The 25,620-nt window shown below is 35.6% G+C and overlaps 2 protein-coding genes across 24 annotated transcripts; one reads left to right on the top strand and one right to left on the bottom strand.

Moving 5' to 3' along the window:
- The first annotated feature begins 6,141 nt into the window (after positions 1-6,141).
- LOC135150569 (uncharacterized) lies at positions 6,142-9,153 on the top strand. 23 transcript variants are annotated; one of them, XM_064086957.1, is made up of 6 exons: positions 6,142-6,296; positions 6,493-6,617; positions 6,919-6,982; positions 7,085-7,291; positions 8,075-8,163; positions 8,867-9,153. In XM_064086957.1, exons 2-6 carry the CDS (start codon positions 6,556-6,558, stop codon positions 8,883-8,885), a joined length of 441 nt encoding a protein of 146 aa, XP_063943027.1. In that variant the 5' UTR covers positions 6,142-6,296; positions 6,493-6,555; the 3' UTR covers positions 8,886-9,153. The 23 variants fall into 23 exon arrangements, 6 of the variants coding, with proteins under 6 accessions (XP_063943027.1, XP_063943026.1, XP_063943025.1 ...); XM_064086956.1 differs by having other exon boundaries at positions 6,142-6,352; XR_010288675.1 differs by having other exon boundaries at positions 6,143-6,621; positions 7,050-7,102; positions 7,212-7,291.
- Positions 9,154-21,152: 11,999 nt separating this feature from the next.
- On the bottom strand, positions 21,153-21,926 carry LOC135150436 (uncharacterized). The gene has a single exon (XM_064086734.1). The coding sequence runs from the start codon at positions 21,924-21,926 to the stop codon at positions 21,153-21,155; it is 774 nt and encodes a 257-aa protein (XP_063942804.1).
- Between the last annotated feature and the right edge of the window lie 3,694 nt (positions 21,927-25,620).

Raw genomic sequence — 25,620 nt, 5'->3', positions numbered from 1 at the left:
TTAGCAATTACTTAATACCAACAAATGTTTGGGTCTTCCCAGTAACTGTCATATAGACATCTAAGATCTCAAAGGAGTACCATGCTAATTTTCAGGGGTGTGAATAACATCAGAGTTTATAATCACTGTCTAATTTACTGAGAGAAAATGCAAATTAATAAGTCTCACTTATAATTAAGATATGTGAAGTAATAAAGTCTCAATGATATTAACATGCATATAGTGTAAAAAGTTGCACAAAATTGAGATCAAGATTGAAGAACTTAACTGAGATTCATGATTACTAATCCAGATCATGCTTCATAGTATCTTCACAGGTTATTTGTCTCAGAGAAATAAAATGAGATCATTTAGCAAGATTCAGAGTTTACAAACATCAGAGAATATCGTCAGAGAATGACAATCAGAGTATAACAAACAGAGTATATGATCGGAGAATGTCATCAGAGTTTAACAAATCAGAGTATATCATGGCAAATTTGTGAGCAATACATATGGTAATTTGACAATTTAAACTTGAAAGATCTGACCATTATGTTTACTCAGTTCCTGATATCATTCCTAGCTCATTCACCAGCCTAGTAAAGGTTGCTTCACTTAGTGGTTTGGTGAATATGTCTGCTAGCTGCTGTTCTGTGGGAACAAAGTGAAGTTCAATGGTTCCTTCCAGCACATGCTCCCTTATAAAATGATATCTGATACTGATGTGCTTTGTCAGAGAATGTTGAACTGGGTTTCCTGTCATAGCAATAGCACTTTGGTTATCACAATAAATAGGAATTTTAGAAAAGGATAACCCATAGTCCAACAATTGATTCTTCATCCAAAGAATTTGAGCACAGCAGCTGCCTGCAGCTATATACTCTGACTCTGCTGTTGATGTTGAAATTGACTTTTGCTTCTTGATGTACCAAGAAACAAGTCTTCCACCCAGAAATTGACAACTCCCACTTGTGCTTTTCCTGTCAATTTTGCAACCTGCAAAATCTGCATCAGAGTATCCAATTAGACTAAAATCTGATTCTCTAGGATACCATAATCCCAATGATGTGGTTCCCTTGAGATATCTGAATATCCTCTTTACTGCAATCAGATGAGGCTCTCTTGGATCTGCCTGAAATCTTGCACATAGACATGTGACATACATTATGTCTGGTCTACTTGCAGTCAGATAAAGCAAAGATCCAATCATTCCTCTATAGTTTGTGATATCCACTGATGCACCAGTATCTTTGTCTAGCTTGGTTGCTGTTGCCATAGGAGTAGTTGCAGCTGAACTGTCTTGCATACCAAATTTCTTCAAGAGATTTCTGGTATACTTGGCTTGATTGATAAAGATCCCATCTTCAGTCTGTTTAACTTGTAAACCCAGAAAATAACTGAGTTCCCCCATCATGCTCATTTGGTACCTAGACTGCATGAGCTTGGCAAATCTTTGACAGAGTTTAGCATTAGTGGAACCAAAAATGATATCATCAACATAGATTTGAACTAAAAGCAGATCATTACCATGATTCAAATAAAACAGGGTTTTATCTATGGTACCTCTAGTAAATCCACTTTCAAGAAGAAATTGAGCCAGAGTTTCATACCATGCCCTTGGAGCCTGCTTTAGTCCATAAAGTGCTTTGTCCAATCTATAAACATAGTCTGGATGCTTTGGATCCACAAAGCTTGGAGGTTGTTCAACATATACCTCTTTATCCAGTTTCCAATTAAGAAAAGCACTTTTGACATCCATCTGGAATACTTTGAACTTCTTGTGAGCAGCATAGGCCAGAAAGATTCTAATTGCCTCCAATCTTGCAACTGGAGCAAATGTCTCATCATAATCAATACCTTCCTGTTGTGAATACCCTTTTGCCACAAGTCTTGCTTTATTCCTTGTAATGATACCTTCACTATCAGTTTTGTTTCTGAAAACCCATTTTGTACCAACTATGGATCTATCTTTAGGTCTTGGTACTAGGGTCCAGACTTTATTTCTCTCAAACTCATTTAGCTCTTCTTGCATTGCTTGAATCCAGTCAGCATCCTGAAGAGCTTCCTCCACCTTTTTAGGTTCTGTTTGTGACAGAAAGCAATGATGTAAACACTCATTTGCTGTAGCTGTCCTTGTTTGCACACCTGCTTCTGGATTTCCAATTATTAAATCAGGTGTATGAGATTTTGTCCACTTCCTAGCATGTGGAAGTTGGCTACTTTCATCATTGGATCCTCCCCCTTGATCCATGCTCTCTTCATTCTGTTGATCTTCCTCTGTAGCTCCCCCTAAATTTGTGCTATCAGAGTATCAGAGTTTGAATCAGTATTCTCTGATGAGTCAGCATTCTCTGATGAGTTTGAGTCTTGGGTAGAGTCTGAAACATTCTGATGCTCCCCCTCAACATTTGCTTCATCATCATGAACTTGTAAATTTTCACCAGAGTTTGCTGTATTTTGCTCACAGTCAGAGTTTGACTGTTCATCAGAGTTTGTCGAATCAGAGAATATTTCTTCATTTTCAAAATGCAGTTCTTCATGATCATCTATGTCTGCTAAACCCATAATTCTCTTGTCATCAAATGACACATGTATGGATTCCATGATCACCTTGGTTCTTAGATTATAGAGTCTGAAGGCCTTTGTTGTCAAAGGATAACCTACAAAAATGCCTTCATCAGCTTTTAAATCAAACTTGGTAAGCTGTTCTGGATGAGTCTTTAATACAAAGCATTTGCACCCAAATACATGAAAGTACTTCAGATTTGGCTTCTTTTTCTTCACCATCTCATATGGGGTCTTGCCATGCTTATTAATCAGTGTTGCATTTTGAGTGAAACAAGCTGTTTGAACAGCTTCTGCCCAGAAATAAGTAGGTAATTTAGCTTCATCAAGCATAGTTCTGGCAGCTTCTATTAGAGTCCTGTTTTTCCTTTCAACTACACCATTTTGCTGTGGTGTTCCAGGTGCAGAATATTGTTGCACTACACCTCTTTCTTTGCAGAACTCTTCCATTGTTGAATTTCTGAACTCAGTTCCATTATCACTTCTAATGATCTTTACTTTGTCTTCAGATCCATGGTCTAGTTGCTTCACATGATCCATCAGATGCAAAGCTGTTTCATCTTTAGAGTGAAGAAAATATACCCAAGTGTATCTAGTATACTCATCAACAATGACAAGAGCATATTTCTTCCTTGCAATGGATGGTACATTAACTGGTCCAAATAGATCAACATGTAGAAGATGATATGGCTTCTTTATTGAGAATTCAGTCTTACTTTTGAAGGATGTCTTTCTCTGCTTGGCCTTTTGACATGAATCACATAGACCATCTGAAGTGAGTAGTGATTCAGGGAGTCCTCTCACAAGCTTTTTCTTTATGAGCTCATTTATGGAGTTGAAATTGAGATGTGAGAGCTTCTTATGCCACTTCCAACTTTCTTCTGCAGAGATTCTTGTAGATAAGCAAATTGCTTTTCCTTCAGAGTTTGTAGGCAAGTTGATTTCATAAATGTTTCCATGTCTGTGAGCAATCACTGCCACCTTGCCTGTTGACTTGCTTACTATCTCACTGTGTTCTTCATAGAAATCAACATGATATCCTCTGTCACAGATCTGACTGACAGAGAGTAAATTGTGTTTTAGCCCTTGAATAAGAGCTACATTTGAGATGATGACATTTCCAAGATTGATATTGCCATATCCCAGAGTCCTTCCTATGTTGCCATCTCCATAAGAAACACTTGGGCCAGCTTTCTCCACAAACTCTGACAGCAGGGCCTTATTTCCAGTCATGTGTCCTGAACATCCACTGTCCAAGACTAGGATATTCTTCCTGTTGCCCTGCAATCACAAAGATCACTAATTGTTAGTTTTAAGGACCCAGACTTGCTTGGATCCTTTGGCCTTATTAAGTTTGTTAGCTTTTGCAGCGGAATTATTATTATCAGAGTTTGAGCTAACAGACTTTGGATCAGAGTTTGCACTTGAAACAGATTTTGTACTTGCAGAGTTTTTATTAACCTTTTTCAAAGAAGGTTTCAATTGATAATAATCATAATACAAACTATGATATTCTTTGCAAGTATAAATAGAATGCCATAAACTACCACAATGAAAACATGGATCTTGTGGTTTATATCTAATACTACTTTTTCTAACTCCAGACTTTGTAGGTAAGGAGTTAATGTCCTTGTTCTTCCTGCAAAAATTAGCAAGATGATTAGTATTTCCACAGTTATGGCATATCTTCCTAGGTGCATTTGGAATAGGCATGTAGTTATTACTCTTGTCTATTCCAACCTTGCCATTTCTATTTTTCCTAGGCTCCTTGTCTTTGTTATCAGACTTTACCTCTTTAAGCTTGTGCTTAAGCTGTTTCTGAGTCATCAATCCTATGTTAACCTGTTTGGGCTTTTCAGATTTTAAATTGTTGTTAATCTCTGATTCTGGTCTACTCTGTTTAGACTTAGAGGATTCAGCAACAAATTTAACAGGTTTAACCTTAGGTTTTTCAGTTTTAACAAACTCTGTTTTTGATGACTCAGCTTTTGAGTTATCAGTGTAACCTAGTCCCTTCTTCCAGTTTCCACTACCTAAGATATCCTGAGTAGTTTTGCCTGAATTAGTCCATGTCTTAATAATATCTCTTTCCTTAGCAAGTTCTGATTGAAGAGATGCATACCTCTTTAATAGTTCATCTTTGACAATGACAGCATCATCTCTCTCTTTCTGAACTTCTAACATCTGAACTAATTCTTTTTCTAGATAATCATTCCTTTTCTTTACACTTAGAGTTTCAGATTTTAATCTTTCATTCTCTAAAGTCTGATCTCTAAAGCTGATATGCAAAGTTTTAAGAAACAATCTTAACTCAGTTATATCTTCAGTATCAAAGGCAAGAGTAGAATGAGGTACCTTAGCAGTAGATTCAGAGTTGTTGTCAGTGTTTGCCATCAGAGCATAATTGACTTCTTCCTCTGAATCAGATGTATCTGTCCAGTTTCCTTTCTTGGTGATAAAGGCTTTTTCCTTTTCTTTCTTGGCTTTCTTGCATTCAGATGCAAAGTGACCCTTTTCACCACAGTTGAAACAGGTATACTTGTCAGCTTTTCCAGCTTTTCCTTCCTTGCCCTCATTCTTCCTGAAGTTCTTCTTATCATAAACTCTGTCAGAGTTTCTGTCTTTCCTTGAAAAACTTTTGCCTTTGTTGAACTTTTTGTAAGCCAACTTCTTGAAGCTTTTCACCATCAATGCTGCTAACTGCATCATCTCATCATCACTTTCTTCAGAGTCTGAGGGAACATCAGAGTTTGAGTCATCAGAGTTTGATGACTCAATGTCAGACTTTGTGACATGAGCTTTTCCCTTGCTTTTAACAGCTTCCTCTTGAACTTTTAGAGCAACAGACTTTGATTTGCCTCCATGACGTTTGCTCCTCTGCTCCATCTCAAGTTCATGAGTCTTCAGTCTTCCAAAAACATCATCAAGAGACATTTCTCCAAGATCAAGATTGTCTCTTATTGTAGTGACTTTCAAATCCCATTTTTCAGGAAGAGCCAGAAGGAATTTGAGGTTTGAGTCTTCAAGATCATATTCCTTGTTCACCAGAGATAAGTCATTCAAGAGTTTGACAAATCTGTCATACAGATCTGTCAAGGACCACTACGCCATATATGGCCTATCGCAATGGTTTAAACACGAGTGTTGCAAAATAATGTTGCATTAGAGATGCTAAACAATACCTATCGCAACATTGTCCATCTACGTTCATTATATGTTGCAATAGCCAAATATATGTGCTGCATAGAGTATTAGTATATTAATTGTTTCTGATGAGATTGTAGTGTTTACATTATATTTGACTTTTAATTATTTTTAATTGTTATTTTATAAAATATAATATTCATGTTAAAACACTAAATTTTCAGATATAAGTCATATCATCATTATAAAATTTTAAAATAATTGATCATAACAAAAGTAATATCTTTGAAACTAAATTATGAATAAAATAATGATATTGGAATTAATTAAAATTTCAAATATATAAAATATTGTAAATAACTATTTTTTTAGTATATTAAAGAACTTGGAATTGATATTTATTGAGAATCGTACACGCCAGCAAAATTTATTAAACAATTGAAAAGCGTATCAAAATTGGAGAGCGGCAAAACTCCCGGTCTCAATTCACACACCTCACATTTCAGTCTCCACACACTCAGCTCACTCACCTCTTTTACACTCACCTCTCTTCTCAAACTCCCCTCACTCACCTCTCCGGCACTTTTGACGACAACTGAATCGGGGTCTCTCTCAATGGATTTCACCTTTATTAGGGCTTTTTTGTTTCGGATCTTCAGTTGTGGGCTTCGATTTAAAGCTTCTTAATTCATTCACTGAAATTAGGGCTTGAGATTTATAGTTTCTTACAATTTATTTAAGAGATTCGAATTATGAGTTTCACTTTAACGTTGTTAATTTAGTGTCTCTGTTTGTTTCAAGGCTTCAATCAGATTGGGCTCCAATCCAATCAGGACTTCCATCAAATTAGGGCTTTTCACTTTAATGGGGGCTTCAAATTGCTTGGATTGTGATTTAAGATACACTCCTCTCTCATATATTTGCTTGTAAGTATGTATCTTTGTTCTCTAAAATCTATGTTTGATTTTAAATATATGTGATTCTGTGTATATGAGTTTTGGTTTGTTCTATGTTGTCTTTGTCTATCTCTCTCATTCTCTTCCCCTCCCTCTCCTACTCTGTCTCCCCCTCTCTCTTACACACACATTTAATTTACTATTTTACTTGCTAATATACACACACACACTCTACTACTCTGTTTCTCTTGTACAGATTCTATTATGTGTATTATGTATATTTGTTATTTTTATTATATTGATACTAAAATAATCTCAAGTGCTTGACAAGCTTGATCGATAATATGAGCTCTGCCAGACCTCAGTTTCCTACCAAAGAGTACATGAAAACACAGGTAGATATCCAAACTTTTGCACCTAATTATATATCGTGAGTGATTTACTGACTTTTTGTTTCTATAGATCAAACTATCTGACCCTATACACTAATACACCAGTTATCACTGGAGAAATCGGTGCGCGAAAATCTTCAAACCCGTGCTTCCCTTCACGGGGAGTCATTTAATTTCTCCATTGGTAAAATGCATCCTGCAACTTTTGCTCATCATATTTACTATCTTTCAGGAAAGACTTTATGTTATTCTAAAATAGGGAGAACAGTCAAACAACTGTTATTGGTTGTCCTGGCGAACCAATCTAGACAGGTGAGGTTTCTTGTCATATAGCCTTCATCCACTGTTAACTTGATAAGGTTTTAGTTGTCAAGTTTGAGTTATAATATTACATCTAAGAAAACCTTACTCAAGCAGGACTTTTCTATGCTGATTATAAACCCTGAAAAACAAAAGATGTAATATACAAGCTAATGACTCCCCTGGCTTTGTAGATTTGAGTATAGGAACCTCGTAGGTTAACTTCTATTTTGTACATGTGAAGAAAATGGTTTTTTAAATCAGCGTGATGTGTAGTTTAGTGACCTTAGAATAGTTTAATATATTTAGGTCTCATATATTAATTCAGTTGGCTTGGCATCTGTCAGAAACATTAAGATGGGTTTGGCTAAGAATTTGGTTATTAGAATGAATGAGCATATATTTATATACTAGAACTCCGTATTCTGTCTGAAATCAAAGTGCTTCCAGTTGGCCATATTACTCCCCCTACAATAATAAAACTGTAGCCTGTCAATATTATTGAATCTTTATATATGTGAACTAATGAACTAAAAAATAGAGATTAGTGGTAAAGAATAGAGATTAGTGGTAATGGGATATGCTTTCTTCTGGCACTTAAGCATCATTGTAGAAAATACTTATCATTCATAAAAGGGTCAAAGTGTGATTATATGATATAAACTTTATTCAGTTCTGTGTAGATAGCTTTCTCACAAATTTTGGTGTAGGGGTATATATACTATATTCTATATACTCTGAAGTTTATATGTTTAACTTTATCGAACTGAGCTTAACTTTATATGTTTGTACTAGGCTACAACACCAAATTTGGAACAGAAGCTTGAAAAATTAGCTCCTGCAGATGCTGTTGCTGGTTTGATTGCTCCCTATTTTGTGGAAAGGTTAGAGTCTACTTTTAAATATAATAAAATCATTTACAGGGATATACACAATCTTTAGGAAAGTGTAATAATTTTCCAGTTTGAAGCTTTCGGCCTGCGGTTTGATAGAGAGCTGTTTGCTTTCAAATTACTCCTTTTAAAATGACACATGGAGTGATGTTTTAATTGTACTAGAAGTGTATCAAGGTAGCTTCTTGTGTTGTGTCTTGGTGTCCTTTTTGTAATTGATGAATAGCTAAGAGGACACCATTGTGATTAAATACCAATAAAAATGGACTAATCTGTCTACCACTATACAGGTTTGTAGGATTACATCAGTTGAATTTAATGGAATAAAAGATTTCCCCAAAATATGAAATTTGTCAGAACTTAAAATGATGGAAGAGGAATAGTAGTTTCATGTGAGACATGCAAATCAAGTCATAGATCTATTTAACTAGCTACAACTATTACAATTATATTATAGTATAGTGATTTGGTTTGATTTGAACCTCTGCAGTTAGTTAATAGAAGTGTTTCAGCCTATATACCAATATTAATGATGGACAAAGTTTTTACCCTGTTTAGTTAATTTCATTATCTACTGCAAATTTATTGTGTTATCTGTTTACTGTCCAACTAAATCCACATAATTTGAGTTGTTCAAAATAAGCATGGCTTATTTACCGGAACTCAGCTTAGTAGTTGCATTGTATTGTTTCAGGGAAAGCCTAAGCCGTTAATGGATCAACCTAACAGAGTCAAAGACTTGACTGTTCCAGAATTTGGAACTCTCCAAGCTTGGGAAGTGCGAGCAAAATGCAAGAATATGTTTATTTATATAATAGTGTAGTGTACTGTGATGTTTGGTTGGATTTGTTTAATACTTTGATTTGGTTGGATTTGTTAGGTAGTTTGGTTTGGTTGGATTTGTTATAAACTTTGATTTGTATGAAAGAATAGTTTAATGTTGCAGTTGATATAGTAAAATATTGCAAAATTGTTATTTGATGTTGCAGTAACACATATATATGTTGCAGTAAACAATTGACAAACAGGTGTCCAAACATGAGACTATAAAAGGGACCCACACGTGGGACCCGACGCGGGTCCCACTTTTTTTTAAAATCAGGAGGTCTAACGTAACATAAAATTGTAGTTGCAATAGGGTAGTTAGATGTTGCAGTAGCGTTGCTATTGTAACAGAAAACCTCATGTTGCAATAGATGACCATAATGTTGCAGTAGAGGCCTAGGGCAACATGAAAAAAAGCAACTTAAATTTTATGTTGCAGTAGCCTTTTTTCAGGCTATTGCAACATAAATTGAGGTTATGGCATCATTTTTTTGATGTTGTTGTAGGCTATATATGGGGTAGTGGACTCACCAGATTTTGAGTCAAAGTGCTCATATTCCCGTGTAAGGATGGTTTTTCTGTTCTTCTTGATGGCTTGAGTTCCTTGACATCTGGTTTCCAGAGCATCCCAGATTTGTTTAGCAGTTTTGCATCCAATCACCCTATTAGACATTGCATTATCAAGGGCACTGTGCAGAAGGTGTTTCACCTTTGAGTCTTTACCAATTGACAAGATGTCCTCAGGGGTATAGTCTTTCTTGTCTTTTGGGACCATCTTCTGAGGTTCATCTGCAATCCCAACAGAGAGCTTGGTGGGCATATGTGGTCCATCATAGATCCTGTCAAGGTATTCTGGATCGACAGAGTCTAGAAATATGATCATTCTCTCTTTCCAGACTGGATATTCAGATGCCTTAAGGATTGGAACTCTAAAAGACGAAGCTTGTGATTTTTCAGACATGATTGTTATTAAGATCTCACTGTAGTTATCTTAACAGAGCTCGCTCTGATACCACTTGTTAGGTCCTATAAACTCACTATATAAGTTGATATAGTGAACACAATCAATAACACAGTATGACAATATAAGAGATTGAAAGTAGTAAACTCTTATTCACAAAGCTTGAATGGTTACAAAAACTCTCTCAGTGATTTATATATTATCACTAAGAGCTGCTAGGGTTCTTCTAAGAATGTACTCGATAACTCAACTCCTATAGAGTAACCCTAATCTGTGTTTATATAGACACAGTTACAAAATCAATCTCTGATTTGATATCTTATAAATCAGCTATGTATTCTATCAATCAAAGATTGCTACTGTTTTCTGTTTAGTTTCCATAGTCTGCAAATCACTCCTCCGCTTCTATCCTTCCTTGAAGTATATCTGCTTCTGAGCTCTTTCCACGTGTAAACTCTGATGAGCCTTGACTATGTAAACTCTGATCAGACTTTATCAAACTCTGGTCAGACTTTATTAAACTCTGATCAGCTTCCAGCTTAAACTCTGATCACTCCTGTTCTAAAACAAACTTTAAGAACATTAGTAATCATCAATTATATCTAACAAATTATTTAGACATGGTTGAGAAGAAAACAACTTTATCAATGTTAACATATTAGTTTTACAAAACAAATGAAAACTTTTCATCAGATCAAATTTTTATGTACAAGATATGACAAAATGAATTGATTTCAACATGTAGAATGTAAGAGTAAAATAGGTGCGAATAATATAACAGTTATGCTAATAAGACAATTAAATGGAGGTAAAACAATTATATATATATATATATATATATATATATATATATATATATATGCAAGGTTTAACCCGTTATTCATGGAGCCTTTAACCCGTGCTAAAACTTTGTCTTCCAGTACTCACAAGCACAAGCCTTACTAGTTTTGTAAATTTAGCTTCGTATTCTTCCACAGTCCGTTACCTTGCTTAAGCTCCAAAGAATTTATCCCCATTTGATCTTGAATATAATGAGGAAAATATTTCTAGAGCAATTCTTTATATCTATCTCATGAAACTTCGGTCGTACCTTCCATTGCATACACCGACTCCCACCAATTATATGCTTCATGTTTTAGAAAATAACTCGCAAATTCTGTCTTTTGATTATCCCTCCTTCAGTAGGGCAAAGGACATCTCCATTTCATTTGGCTATATCTTGGGATCTACCGGATCTGTGACCCCTTAAAAAGGAGGACTCACGGCTTGGAATGCCTTAAAAGTTACCATATCTATATATGTCTTCTGTCCTTGTTGCTTTACTCGTTCTTCCTCTTGTTGGTTATGTTGCTGTTGAAACTGCTGCGGCTAAGCAAACATAGTAGTTGTTAGCATCTGAGTAATTAATGGTTGGATCAACTGGTCCATGGGGATTAGATGTAGTCTCAATAGACTCTAACATGGTGGTCTCTTTGGATGACATATTCTCATAAGAAACAAACAATTATTTAAACATGGTTGAGAAGAAAACAATATTATAATAATTAATTCTAAATTATTAATTTATAAAATTAATCTATATAACATGAAAACAGTAAATTTGGGAAAAAATATTAATTTTTATATCATCTCTTTAGAATAATTTATTCTTATAAAAGTAGTAAATCTGAAACTAATTAATTGTGAACAAAATAATAATACTAAAATTGAATAATCTTTTCAAATATAAAATTTATTAAATAATTATATTTTTAAATAATTTAAAAACTGGAAATCCAAAACTAGTAAAACTAGACTCAGAAGTCTCTGCAGGATTTGATGCAAGTTAGTTTAGCAAAACTACACTAAGCAAAACTACACTCTGTGTCCAATAAATTATTAATTAATCATTTGTCTTTATATTTGTAATTACAAAATGTGTATAGTCACTTATTGGAGAGATACTGCCTAAAATTTGACATAACCATACAGTAATGGATTTTGTAGTTCTACACTTGGTTGTTAATTGGCAATCATTGTAAATATTAAAAGCTGGACTTGAGAAGATAATATCAGTTATGTAGTTGGTTATAAACCCTCTTCATTTGCAGATAGAGGAGATCACCTATTCACCTCATAAAACAACAATGGCTTTATGACTTCCATCTAGTTACATCACTTGTTAGGTGTAGATACAGTTTAAAATGCAGGGTTCTTCTATCTAGTTACATCACTTGTTAGGTGTAGATACAGTTTAAAATGCAGGGTTCTCTCCTTCCTACTTTCTCTAGTTATTGGCTTCTTTTAAAAAAAAAATCATATATTCCACAATTATGTAAAAGTATTCAAACAAGATCTCTGATAAAAATTTTGGGATTACCCGTCCAAAGGCTGGTAAATTGACTGAGTTGCAGGGCAATTTTGGTGAAAACGTGAAGTTGATGAGCAGAAGAGTCATCGATGATCCTGGCCTACCACATGGCAACCTGCTAAGTGGTTCGAGCTCTTTTTTCCTACCAATTCCACCTAAAATGGTGTTTAATTTCTTCAGCAGTAACAGATCACGAACGGACGTATGTATATTTGTACTATGATTGTTTCAGAGTTTTTTGTTTGTCATTAGAGGTGCACGAGTCTCAAATCTCAATGTCGAAGATTATTTACAAAATTATAAGACATTCAGTCTGAATCCATATATTTGATGATCAACAGTGGGACTTGTTTGCAAAGGGGAATGCATGTGATCCGAGCGAGAACCTAGAAGTGGTGTAACCGTATTTAAAATTTTGGTAAGTACAAGTATAGAAGAATCTTTGTTATTTGTTATTATCAAACTATGACTAAATTTTGAAAAATTGCACAATCGGCAGAAGCTACTAGTGCAGGAAAGTTGGAGTGATCCAGTAGCATCACATATCGTGTTTGGCCTTGTCGAAAATGAGGCAATGAATTGGATAATAGCCAGGGGAGACCTAGGTTATATACCTGTTATTCGTTGAGGTTTCACAGTATTTACGTTGGACGTGTATCGGGCTCCGGTGAAACTCTTGGCATACTTAATAAAGACAAATGCCAAACAATAAAGTTGGCATTGGGTGCAGTTGGCACACCAACATCTTAAGGGTGCAGTATTAAGAGGGTGTATTCAAGTAGGATTTCATAGATTATTTTTAATCTATGAATTTTAAGAAATTGTATCTGATTTGAGTTTGTATGGTTTTTTGATAAAATATGGTACAACGATTTACAAAATCTTAAAATATATTGTATAATTTCACCAACAGATTTTGATGGATTTAAAACAATCTCAACTAAATATCATAAATTTTTAAGGAAAATTTAAAATCCTTAATGAATACCGGTAGATTTTGTTGCATAATATAGAATCCCAACTAAATACGTCCAATATTCTTTTACATTTAGTGGCAAAAAAAATAAATTACTCTCGTACATTTAAAATCTTAATTGAATATGCGGTCTAAAATTAATTAAAAAAATTCTATTTTGGAGAAAAGTTGTCAATATATAAAGTGGTCCATAATAGGACCTCGTCAAAATTTATGATCCGACTCAAATGAAATAAACTGAATATATATTAAGCAAAAAATAACAAATCACTTAATCTAAAATTGAAAACTGGTGGAAAAATGTTTCAATAGAAAAAACAACTTTCTTTCATCTTAATACACCCCCTTAATCTTTTATTCTTTTTCCTAAACATTATCTTTAAAATTATTTCAAAAATGCTTCCCAAATCTTTAATTTCCTTCTATAAATCATACTTTTAGAATTAAATAGGGTTATTCAATTGAGATTAAGAAAAAATCATTCATAATCTTGGTATATTTAACTCGAATTTTTAAAATTGCATCTAAATCTTGGGGGTAGTCAATTGGGATCTTATTATATCCAATAAAATCTAGTTATATTCTATTATAATTTTAATTATACTTAAAAACATGAATTTTATGAGATTGTTCGGGCTATTTTATAGTGTTTGAAATTCCATTATAATTTTTGATATTTTGAGTATTCAAAACTCCGCATAAAATCAAAATTAGATATAATCCATTAAAATCTATGGATTATTACCAATCCATTAAAATCCGAGTTAAATAATCTTAATCCTTTCCTTTTTCTAAATATTATCAAAAATTTATTTGAAAGAATTTTCGTAAATCTATGATTACCTTTTGAAATCTTACTTCTAAATTAATTATAATCCTTTATACCATTCTATATCTCTATACCACAAATATTAATCTTTTAAAATAAATCTTCATGTTTTGCACCAAAAAGTAGAAATTCAGAAGTCCAACTCTTTTTGTCTAGAGGGGCTTTCCAAACTTCGGATATGAATTCAAACGTAGGCATTTTATTATGTAGAGATGAAGCCAAGTGCTTAGCTTGTGAAACTAACATCCCCACTTTTCCGAATATTAAAATTAAATTCAAAACTCAAAAACAATATAATTTATTAATCTAAAATTCTATTATAGAGGGTATTATAACCATTTTGTAAGGTATTTCTGACCATTCTAAATATGTTGTAGTTACATTATTTATTACTTGAAAATATTTCATTATTTTCTCTTTGTTATTTTAAAAAAAATTATGATTATATAATAAGAGTCCTACTCTAATAGAAACCAAATTAGCCTAAAAACTAAAAACCAGTTTCTGGATAGTTTTTTATCACTATTTTTAACTACAGAAATCACTAATTTGTACATAATATATCTCTAATTTATATATAGCATATCTCACGAATATAAATATATATAGCAACGTATATGACCATCATCCTCACCCAAATCGTAGTAATGGACCTCTTACCAGACGTTTCTATGACTTGCCACCATTGTCTATGATCACCAATAGTCACATACACTTTCTATCATAACTTACAAAACTAACGACTACTTACCATCATCATACACCGCTTCCTACCACCAAGAACCTTACTACGGTTGAAATTGATCATTTTTACATACTGTATAAAGACAGTGATTAGTGCAGTATAAATTAGTGATACTCGTACTTATAAATAGTGGTAGGGAAACTGGTTTCTAGTTTTTATTTTAAGAGTGGTTTCTCATGATCCTAATTATATAGAGAGAATAATTCTAATATAAGTTATAGTTGAATTTAATTAGTAATAGACTTTTTTTATGTAATGAACATTATGTATTATTAATTATTGATTAACTTGTTATCATATTTTATAAGAACTTAATTTTCAAATTAAATTTTCCATAAATCGAATATATTAAAATTTAAATGATAAAATTTCTACAATATAATTTATTTGTATCTTCAAAAATAGTAACATATTATTACTAACCACTACGAACTTTAACCTATAAGGTTATTTTAGTTTTTTTTTAAAAATTATTAATAATAAACATATAGTTTATTTTCTATTAATCAAAATTAATTTATGAGTGTTCGGATAGTTTGACACTTATATAAAATAGATGGTTTATAAAGCAGAAAATTTGCCAATAGTTTGCATTGACACTTAATTAATCTAATTGGACATTATTTGGGTTTTTATTATAAAATAATATAACTAAGTACAAACTTTTTTGTGACTAGGCCCAGCCCACCTTGGGAGGTACTTATAATTACCTAGGACCGGAAAACCCTAGTAGCAGCCCGCCTCTCCACATCCCTTCTCATCATCTTATGGGTTCCATCTGACCTTAATCCTTCTCCAGATCTCTTCACAGAGGCCCCTCATCTCTTCTCCTCTCATGGGTTACATCTCACTGTGCTGCTCCTTGTTATACAGGTATACCTATATACTCTTTACAATTTTAAATGTACCACATGAACACATATAATATATATGGTCCTCATGCTTGGTAAATATGCCTGTTAGTTGTTCTTCATTTTAGTAGCTAGATATATCACCTTTGGTGTATCTCTTACTTAATAATTGTATATTTACCCTATACATATGTGATGATTTTGTTGTGATCTAGATCTACTCCTGATATATTCATATAAGAACTTGATTTTTCTAAATTTTAGTTTTAATATATTATATTTATAAATTTATGAATTTATTATAAATATGTGTTTGATTCTTATTAATATGAAAAAAAATCGGTAAAAGAATATGAATAATGCTTCTTTGCATCATTATACAATATCCAAAACTGCAATAGTGGTATAAACTTCTTATTTTTATGTCCACTATGCAAGCAAAATAGATAGCATAAGTAAATAAGGAGTCTATCAATGTGTTATATAGGTTATTTATTAATTTTTCACTTATTTTTATTGTGTTTAAACTTTGTACCATTACATTTGAATATTACACCTTAAACATTTTAATATACATGTGGCTCATTGCTTGTTTGCAGCAACTATCCTCATATTGGTGATGATAAACAATTAAGAAAATGCTCCAATTTTCTCTAAATTTATATTCTCCAGGTAGTATAACATAAACTTTTAGTTATAACATTATAACATAAATATATTTTTTCATTCCTTAATAGTATACATACTTTGTTGTGTAGATTTATGAAGATATTATATATAGGTACATGGTATACCATTTGTCTAGATATGGTGATGTGGTTAAAATTTCATACTTTGTTTGGGTCACCTTTGTTTAATGAGACCCCCTCCAAATCCGGGTCAAAGATTTGCTCGTCACCAACCTTATATCACAATAACAATATGATAAATCGTATTAATAGATAATGACCCTTGGTACCTTCCTAACGTAGCCTCGCCTTCAATGGCCTGTGGCTTTCTCTTTTTCCCATCTCTCTCTTTTTCCACTTCTATGATCATCACTTTTTGAACTAATGCAACATGGTTATCTAACTCTAAAATAGCTCGTCATGCCTTTAACCCATGTTAAAACCTCTTTGCCCTTTTGTCTTTGAGTACTCACATACGCTGGCACAAGCCTTGCTATTTCTATACATTTATCTTCGTATTCTTCCACAATCCCGTTACCTGGCTTGAGCTCCAAAAAATATATCCCCATTTGATCTTGCATATAATGAGGAAACTTTTTTTCCAGCAATTCCTTATATCTATCCCATGAAACTTCCGTCGTACCTACCATTGCATACACCGAATCCCACCAATAATATGCTTCATGTTTTAGAAAATAACCGGCAAATTCTGTCTTTAGCCATATCTCGGCATCTTCCGTATGTGGTGACCCCTTAAAATCAGGAGAATTCACGGCTTGGAATGCCTTAAAAGTTATCATATGTATATATGTCTTATGTCGTTGCTACTTTCCTCATTCTTACTTTTGCTGGTTCTGTTGCTCTTGAAACTGCTGCTGCTAAGCTAACATAGAAGTTTGTTGAACTAACATTTGTAGCATCTGAGTAATTGCTGGATCAACTGGTCCAGGTGGATTAGATGGAGTCTTATTAGACTCTAAAGTTTGAGCATAGACATGGTGGTCTTTTTGGAAGACATATTCTCATAAGTAACAAACAATTATTTAGACATTGTTGAGAAGAAAACAACTTTATCAATGTTAACATATTAGTTTTACAAAACAAATGAAAACTTTTCATCAGATCAAATTTTTCTGTACAAGATATGACAAAATGAATTGAGTACAACATGTAGAATGTAAGAGTAAAATAGGTGCAAAAGAAAGATTATATATATATATATATATGCAAGGTTTATGATGAAACCAGAATAGATATACAAAATAATGCAAGGGAAAAGCAAATTGTATTTCTGAACTTCGTGACTTACAGAATGAAAAACTACTGCTATTTCTAGACGTTGAACATGCAACTTAAACTCCTGGGAAATAGCCACTCTACCACTTGACCGACTAACCCACCTAACAAACTTAAATACTCATTTGACTAAGTCATAACCCCTACAGATCATGAAGCTGACTATTATTCAAATATAATAAACATGCTACGATTAAATTCCAACATGCTCCCCCTAATCTAAGCATGTTTCTGCAGATTCTGAATTCCAAGCAAAGCTCTCATCTGCTCGAACTTCACTGTCGCCATAGCTTCCGTAAGAACATCTGCACGCTGCTCATTCGAACTCACATACTTGACTTCAATTTCCCCACGTCCAACGCACTCACGAATAAAGTGGTATCGAATGTCGATATGCTTACTTCTACCGTGAAAAACCGGATTCTTTGCGAGGTCGATAGCTGATTTATTATCCACATAGATGATCACTGGACCGTGTGTCACCCCTGTTATCTGAATCAACAAATTTCTTAACCAAACCGCTTGACAGGCAGCAGCAGTAGCTGCCATGAACTCAGGTTCGCAGGAAGAAAGAGCCACGCATCGCTGCTTTTGAGAAACCCAAGTAATCAGATTATCATTCAAATAAAACGCCATTGCTCCAGTGCTCCTCCTATCCTCGGTGTTCCCAGCAAGATCGCTATCCGAGTACCCCTCCAACAAATGATTACCTGTTCCTTTTGAATAAATCAAGCCATAGTTTGTAGTCCCTTTAATGTAACGCAAAATACGCTTCACTGCTGCTTGATGAAGAACCGTGGGTCGCTCCATATACCTACTTACAATTCCAACTGCATACGCTATATCCGGGCGTGTATGAACCAAGTAACGTAACCCACCCACGATACTCTTGAATTGAGTGGCATCTACGGCTTTTCCCTTTTCGTCCTTGTCCAGCTGAATTGAAGTTTCCATTGGGTATTTTGCTGACCTGCACTCTGCCATCCCAGCTCGAACTAACAACTTCTTCGCATACGACTCCTGTTTGAGTTCAATGTATCCCAACTGTTGACTGACCTCCATTCCTAAATAATGAGATAGTTTGCCATGATCCGTCATGTCAAATTCCTCCCCCATTTGCCTTTTAAATTTTTGAATATTGAAGATATTTGTACCCGTAACCAGAAGGTCATCGACATACACACCTATAATCAGTACCTCTGGCCCTTCCTTTTTCGTGTATACTGCCTGCTCATAAGGGCATTTGCTAAAACCAAGGCTTTCTAAGTATCTATTGAGACGAGCGTACCAGGCCCGTGGTGCCTGATGAAGACCATAGAAAGCTTTCAATAGCTTGTAGACAAGATGCTCTTTGTTTCTTACTTCAAAACCAGGTGGCTGAGATACAAACACCGTTTCTTGCAATTCACCATTTAAAAAAGGCTGATTTGCATCTAAATGGTGAATTTCCCATCCATTTCGAGCTGCCAATGCCAGTAAAAGACGTACTGTTTCAAGCCTGGTAACAGGTGCAAACACCTCCTCATAATCTACACCTTGTTTTTGAACGTACCCCTTTGCCACGAGACGTGCTTTATACTTGATAATATTCCCGCTGGTGTCTCGTTTCAATTTAAAAACCCATTTCAGACCAACTGGCCTGTGTCCAGGCGGGAGCTCCACTAAGTTCCATGTATTGTTTCGTTCGATGGACTCGATTTCAGATTTCATAGCTTGTGTCCATGCTGGATCTGCCAGTGCGTGCTTGTAATTTGTTGGCTCTTCTACCCCCAACAACAGCATATCATCATCAAGAAACACTTCCTCACTTTCATTATACACTTCATCAATAGAACGAAATTTTCGCGGGGCACTTTCATCACTGGTGACATCTGCAGTGTCTTGTCTATCTGTTCTTGCTCTTTCAACTGTCGAGGAAACTGCTGGAGTCTGTACCTCAACATTCTCCATACTTTGTGGTGGATTGAGTTCATCCCCATCTGCGGTGTTACCAGTGTCATATCTTGTCTGAGAATCAACAACTTTGAACATATTTGCAGGCCCATTTGACTCTTTGGTCCCCTGGTTACTCCAGTCCCAAGCTCTCCCTTCTTCAAAAACTACATCACGGCTGACATGTATTGTGCCTTGAGTAGGATCAAGCAACCGATAGGCCTTGGTCCCTGCTTCCCTGCCAAGATTCACAACCAATTTGCTTCTATTGTCCAACTTCGTTGTATGCACACTTGGCACTTTCATGTGTGCCACACAACCAAACACTCGAATATGTGCAACATTCGGCTTGTCACCATTCCAGGCTTCATACGGAGTCACATTAGACAGAGATCTTGTTGGCAACCTGTTTAATATATACACCGAATGGCGTACAGCTTCACCCCAAAGGTTTGAAGGCAAATTCATCTCCTTTAGAAAGCTACGAGCCATGGCAACTACAGTACGATTTCGTCGCTCCACAACCCCATTTTGTTGAGGGGTGTATGGAGCGGTGAAATGTCGTGTGATGCCTTCCTCATTACAAAACTCAATAAAAAGTTTAGACATGAATTCACCTCCCCTATCAGTTCGGAAAATCTTGATTGTTTCTCCTGATTCTTTTTCAACAAGCCTTGTAAATTTCTTAAAAGCCTCAAATGTCTCATCTTTGCCTTTTAACATATATATCCACATAACTCGACTAAAGTCATCAACCAAGAGTAGGAAGTACCTATTTCCTCCAGCAGTTGGTGGTGAAATTGGTCCGCAAAGATCACCATGATTGAGCTCAAGTTTTTTCTTTGCACGAAAATCAGCTTGTCGAGGGAATATCTTTCTCGTTTGCTTCGCCATTAAACACCCAACACACAATTTCTTTGGTTGTATGAGCTCTGGCAACCCCTCTGCCATACCCTTTGCAGACATTAAAGCCATTGCTTGAAAATTCACATGCCCAAATCGTGTATGCCATAACCATGTTGATTCTTCCGCCTTAGACATCAAACACCCTGCATGACTCGTCTCCAAGAGGATCTTATACAAACGATTTCCAGACCTTTTAACTTTCATGAGAAGCCGCCTTTGATCATCATAAACCCACATGTACTCCCCTTTTATCACGACCTCATTGCCCAATTCCGAAAGCTGACCCAACGATATAATGTTACTGCGTAACTCGGGGATGTAGTAAACATCGTGAAACACTTTCTCGTTCCCATCTTTGGACAAAAATGCCACTGTACCCTTACCTTTTATATCAACTGTAGACCCATCCCCAAACTTTACTTTTCCCGTCACTTCCTCATTCAACTCTTTAAATTTAGTGCGATACCCAGTCATATGTTGACTTGCTCCGTTGTCCAGGTACCAAACATTCGAGTCCACATTCTGATTGTTCCCTTGACTAATTTTAGGCACCATATTCTTCTCATTTAGCAACAACTGTTTCGATCCCTCTTTGGTGGACTCTGTAAATAACAGGGCGGGTTCGTCGTCTTGGGTAAAGCTCAGATTTGCCTCCTGTTTAGATTGTAGTAGTTACCACCTCTCTGACTCCTTGATGTTTCAGTGCCTCCCTTCTCATATTTCTTGGCCCATTCTTCTTTGGTCATTAGTAATTGCCCTTCACCAATCTCACGTTTCTTCCACTCATCTTTTGTCAGCAACAACTGGTTGCTTGTGTGCTCAGTCGATCCTTTTAGCCTTTCATCATGAGCCTTAAGAGACCCAATAGTTTCTTCAACGGTCATGACCTCAAGGTCCCCAAATTGTTCGATTGTCGACGTAATTTGGAGAAACTTTGGAGGCATGGCTCTCAACAGCTTCTTAACCACGTATGACTCTGCCATATCCTCTCCCAATTCACGTATCTTAGTGACCAGAGCATTTAACCTCATACAAAAATCATCCAACGCCTCACCATCTGTCATCCGTAGGGATTCAAACTCTGCCTTCATTGTTTGCACTTTAGCTTTCCTTACCCGATCTGCACCCAAACACATAGTTTTGATTGCGTCCCAAGCTCCTTTGGTTGTCGTCTTCTCTGCAATAGTAAGCAACATGTCATCTGGAATGCACTGATATATCGCAGCTAAGGCTAGTTTATCCTTCTTCTCTTCTATCACAGCCTCAGGGTCCTTCGGTTCAACTGCCTCCCAAATACCATGTGCTTGCATAAAGACTTTCACCTTCAGTGACCACACAATATAGTTACTTTTTGTCAACATCGGGTAGTTCAATCCCACTGCACTCTCCTTCCTCTTGTCCGTCTCCGTAGCCATTACTCTGGGTATGTACTTTGGCATATACCTTGTTCAGGCTCTGATACCAAGTGATGAAACCAGAATAGATATACAAAATAATGCAAGGGAAAAGCAAATTGTATTTCTGAACTTCGTGACTTACAGAATGAAAAACTACTGCTATTTCTAGACGTTGAACATGCAACTTAAACTCCTGGGAAATAGCCACTCTACCACTTGACCGACTAACCCACCTAACAAACTTAAATACTCATTTGACTAAGTCATAACCCCTACAGATCATGAAGCTGACTATTATTCAAATATAATAAACATGCTACGATTAAATTCCAACAGTTTACCCCGTAAATTCATGGAGCCTTTAACCCGTGCTAAAACTTTGTCTTCCAGTACTCACAAGCACAAGCCTTACTAGTTCTGTAAATTTAGCTTCGTATTCTTCCACAGTCCGTTACCTTGCTTAAGTGCCAAAAAATTTATCCCCATTTGATCTTGAATATAATGAGGAAAATATTTCTAGAGCAATTCTTTATATCTATCTCATGAAACTTCGGTCGTACCTTCCATTGCATACACCGACTCCCACCAATTATATGCTTCATGTTTTAGAAAATAACTCGCAAATTCTTGAAATTACACACCTAGAGGGGGGGTGAATAGGTGTTATGGCTAATATGACCGATTTTTAATGTTACCGAATAGTTATACTGTCACAGACAGCTTGCTGTTAATTATCAGAGTAAACAGTCAGCTAGCTAACAATGCATATGCAATGCAAAACAGATATAATCAGTAAGCTAGCAACACAGAGAATTTTAGCCAGGTTCGACCCCTATCCCTAATGGTCTACGTCCTGGTCCCCTACCAACTGGTAAGAGATTATATTATTAATCAATAATGTTAACGATTACAATGATTCAATAAAATAACTCCCTTTATCCCTTGTTCCTGTTATCAGCTTGCTGAAACCCCTGAACCACGAACCAAAAGCTCTCCAAGACCTATACTTCCCAAGTATACTCTTCTAGCTAACTAGTCCCCTTGTTCCCTTGTTTCACAAGCTCGATACACAGCAACAAACCTTTACACTTTGAACAATACAATGTGTGAGTGTAATACAACCGAAACTATGAACTCAATATAGATATATAATCGAATATAAGTACTAGAGCTCAAGTAAGGATTTTGCAATGTAAGTGTGTTGTATTTCAGAAGCTTGAAGTGTGTTCTTGTTCTCTCAAAACGGAAACCACACTCAAGTATTTATACAACCATTCCAACGGTCATAATCCAACAAATTTTCCAACGTTCTTGGCTTAACAACCTCACGTTTAATTTGCTTGAATAATGAACGTTTGAACAATGTATATCTTACTGAGTAAAAAGTGTAGAGACGTTGTAAATATCTCAGTAAAACGTTTATATATAAAACCATAATTTGAAATCAAATAGGAGTAGTTTTTAGATAAGATCGAATAAGAGATAAAAACTCCTATAAGTTAGGAAATCGTTTTTGTTTGAAATACTGATTTAAAACTGAGCTCTAATATTTATATAAGTCATATATAAATATTAAAGTCCTTACAAATCGTTTCCTAATAAATCTCCTTGCTTTTCGACTTTAATCCTTATCCATTTGTTATTCTGTTCACGCTGTGAGCTTGCTGATAAGCCTGAATGACAACCTGTAAGCTTGCTGACAGTTGAACATAACACTGAAACTTATCAAGCTGTTAGCACATGCATATATCATTGATAGCTCGCTAACAAGCACCAGTTTTATGCTATTAGCTTGCTGGCAGTGTGATCATCAAAACCTTGAGAGTATCAATCTCCCCCTTTTTGATGATTACACCATATTTAGGAAAAGTAATTAAACTCCCCCTGAATACAGCAATCTAATATCATTAAACTTAACATATATAACAGTTCAGCACATGAATCAAATATAACAAATACTTCATGCAAAGCAGTAGATATATCAAACCAAGTACTTGCATAGATAATAATAATCTGACCAGGATAAACCACCTGGATACAGATAAGCATCCAAAACAACTTAAACAAATTTAACTCAGGATAAACCACCTGAGAACTGAATTCAACCAAATCCAACAACTTAACAAACTTAGTCTGAAGCAAAAGCAAATAGGGCCAATAAAGTACTTAAGCAGCAGATAAACACTTAAGCACAGTATTATTTTACTAGATTATTCCTAAATTGTCTCCCCCTTAATCATTAAAAAGGTTCGAAACTTAGGTCTCCTCATCATCCTTGTCAGACGTCTCCTTTGCAAACTTCTTCTTGAGCTCCGCAGCAATACGATTTTGCTCCATCATCAAATTTCCAGCAGCAGCGAACTCAGAATTAGTGCCTGCAGCCTTCTTAAGAGCATCCAACGCGGTTCGTGGCTTAGGACTAGTATCATCACCATCCATGCCATCCATAGCAAGCTCTTTGTCCTCAGTACCTGGACTGTCACCTTCGTTGTCACCGGTGCCTGTGCTAACCCTCAATTCAGAAGAAGTACCTGGAGCACACTGACGACGATAGAACTCAAAAACATCCATAATCCCAAAAGAAGACTTGCCAGACCCTGTAGTATTCTTGGAAGGAGTAGTATCCTGCTTGAACCCAAAAACCAGCTCTTTCCACATCTTAACATCATGAGCCAAATCCTTAAGCTGCTCAGACAATTTCCTTTGATCGTCAACCAACTGACGATGATTAGCTCGAAGTTCATCCATGAAATCTAAAACCAGCTTCTCTGACAAACTTACTCCCCCTATAACAGTGGAAGTAGGCTGAACCGGTGGTGGAGAAGGTGGAGCAACTTCGACAACAGTTAAAGAACCATCTTTCTCCAATTTCAAGTTAGACTGATTGAGACATTTAACATCCAGAAATTCTTTAGCAGAAACACGCTCAACCCCCTCAAAATCCACTCCAAACCACTCAAAAATCCTAGTTAAAAGTAGCCCATAAGGTAATCCAGCAGTAGATTTACCCTCAATTGCAGCAACCATAGTATTCAAAATTAAATCCCCCATATCAAAACTTTTCCCAGCCATAATCATTGACACCACAATCACATCCTGAGCAGAGAGATTAGACCTGGTACCTAACCTAGGACTAATATTTTCAATAGACACACGAAACAGAGCATGTGCAAGAGGTAAAATCTGGGTAGTGGAAGGAAAAGTCTCAGTAGGTCCATCAGCTCCAAACAGAACATGGAACTGATCCTTAACATCAAAATTTTCAAGTTGAACAAACCCACGCTTAGTAAATATAGACACTGGTGAAGGTGGAGATTGAATTATAGCATTCAAAAACATGGGTGAAAGGGTGATTTTGGTATCAGCAACAAAGGAAACACACTGACCAGTCGGATTCACATGCAGATTCAAATAGAACTCTCGGACTAACGATGGATAACATACCTTGGGTAAATCGACAAGAAACGATTCAAACCCTAACTTAGAGAACAAAGAAACAACACCACAAGCGATGAAAGCCTTACCAGACAAGGGCTTTCCCAGAATGATTTTGCGAGTGCTAATGTCCTTGCCCTCAGCCTTATCCTCAGTCTTAACTCGCTTAGATTCCTTTCCAGCACGCTGAACCCCAGACAACTCAGATTCACTACCGGAATCGATTGTAGCAACAACCACAGTCTTATCCTCTTCATCAATCAATTGACGCTTGGTT

Source organism: Daucus carota, chromosome 2 (assembly GCF_001625215.2).
Source record: "Daucus carota subsp. sativus chromosome 2, DH1 v3.0, whole genome shotgun sequence".
Classification (NCBI taxonomy): Eukaryota; Viridiplantae; Streptophyta; class Magnoliopsida; order Apiales; family Apiaceae; genus Daucus; species Daucus carota.
This window is presented reverse-complemented; position numbering and strand designations above follow the sequence as displayed.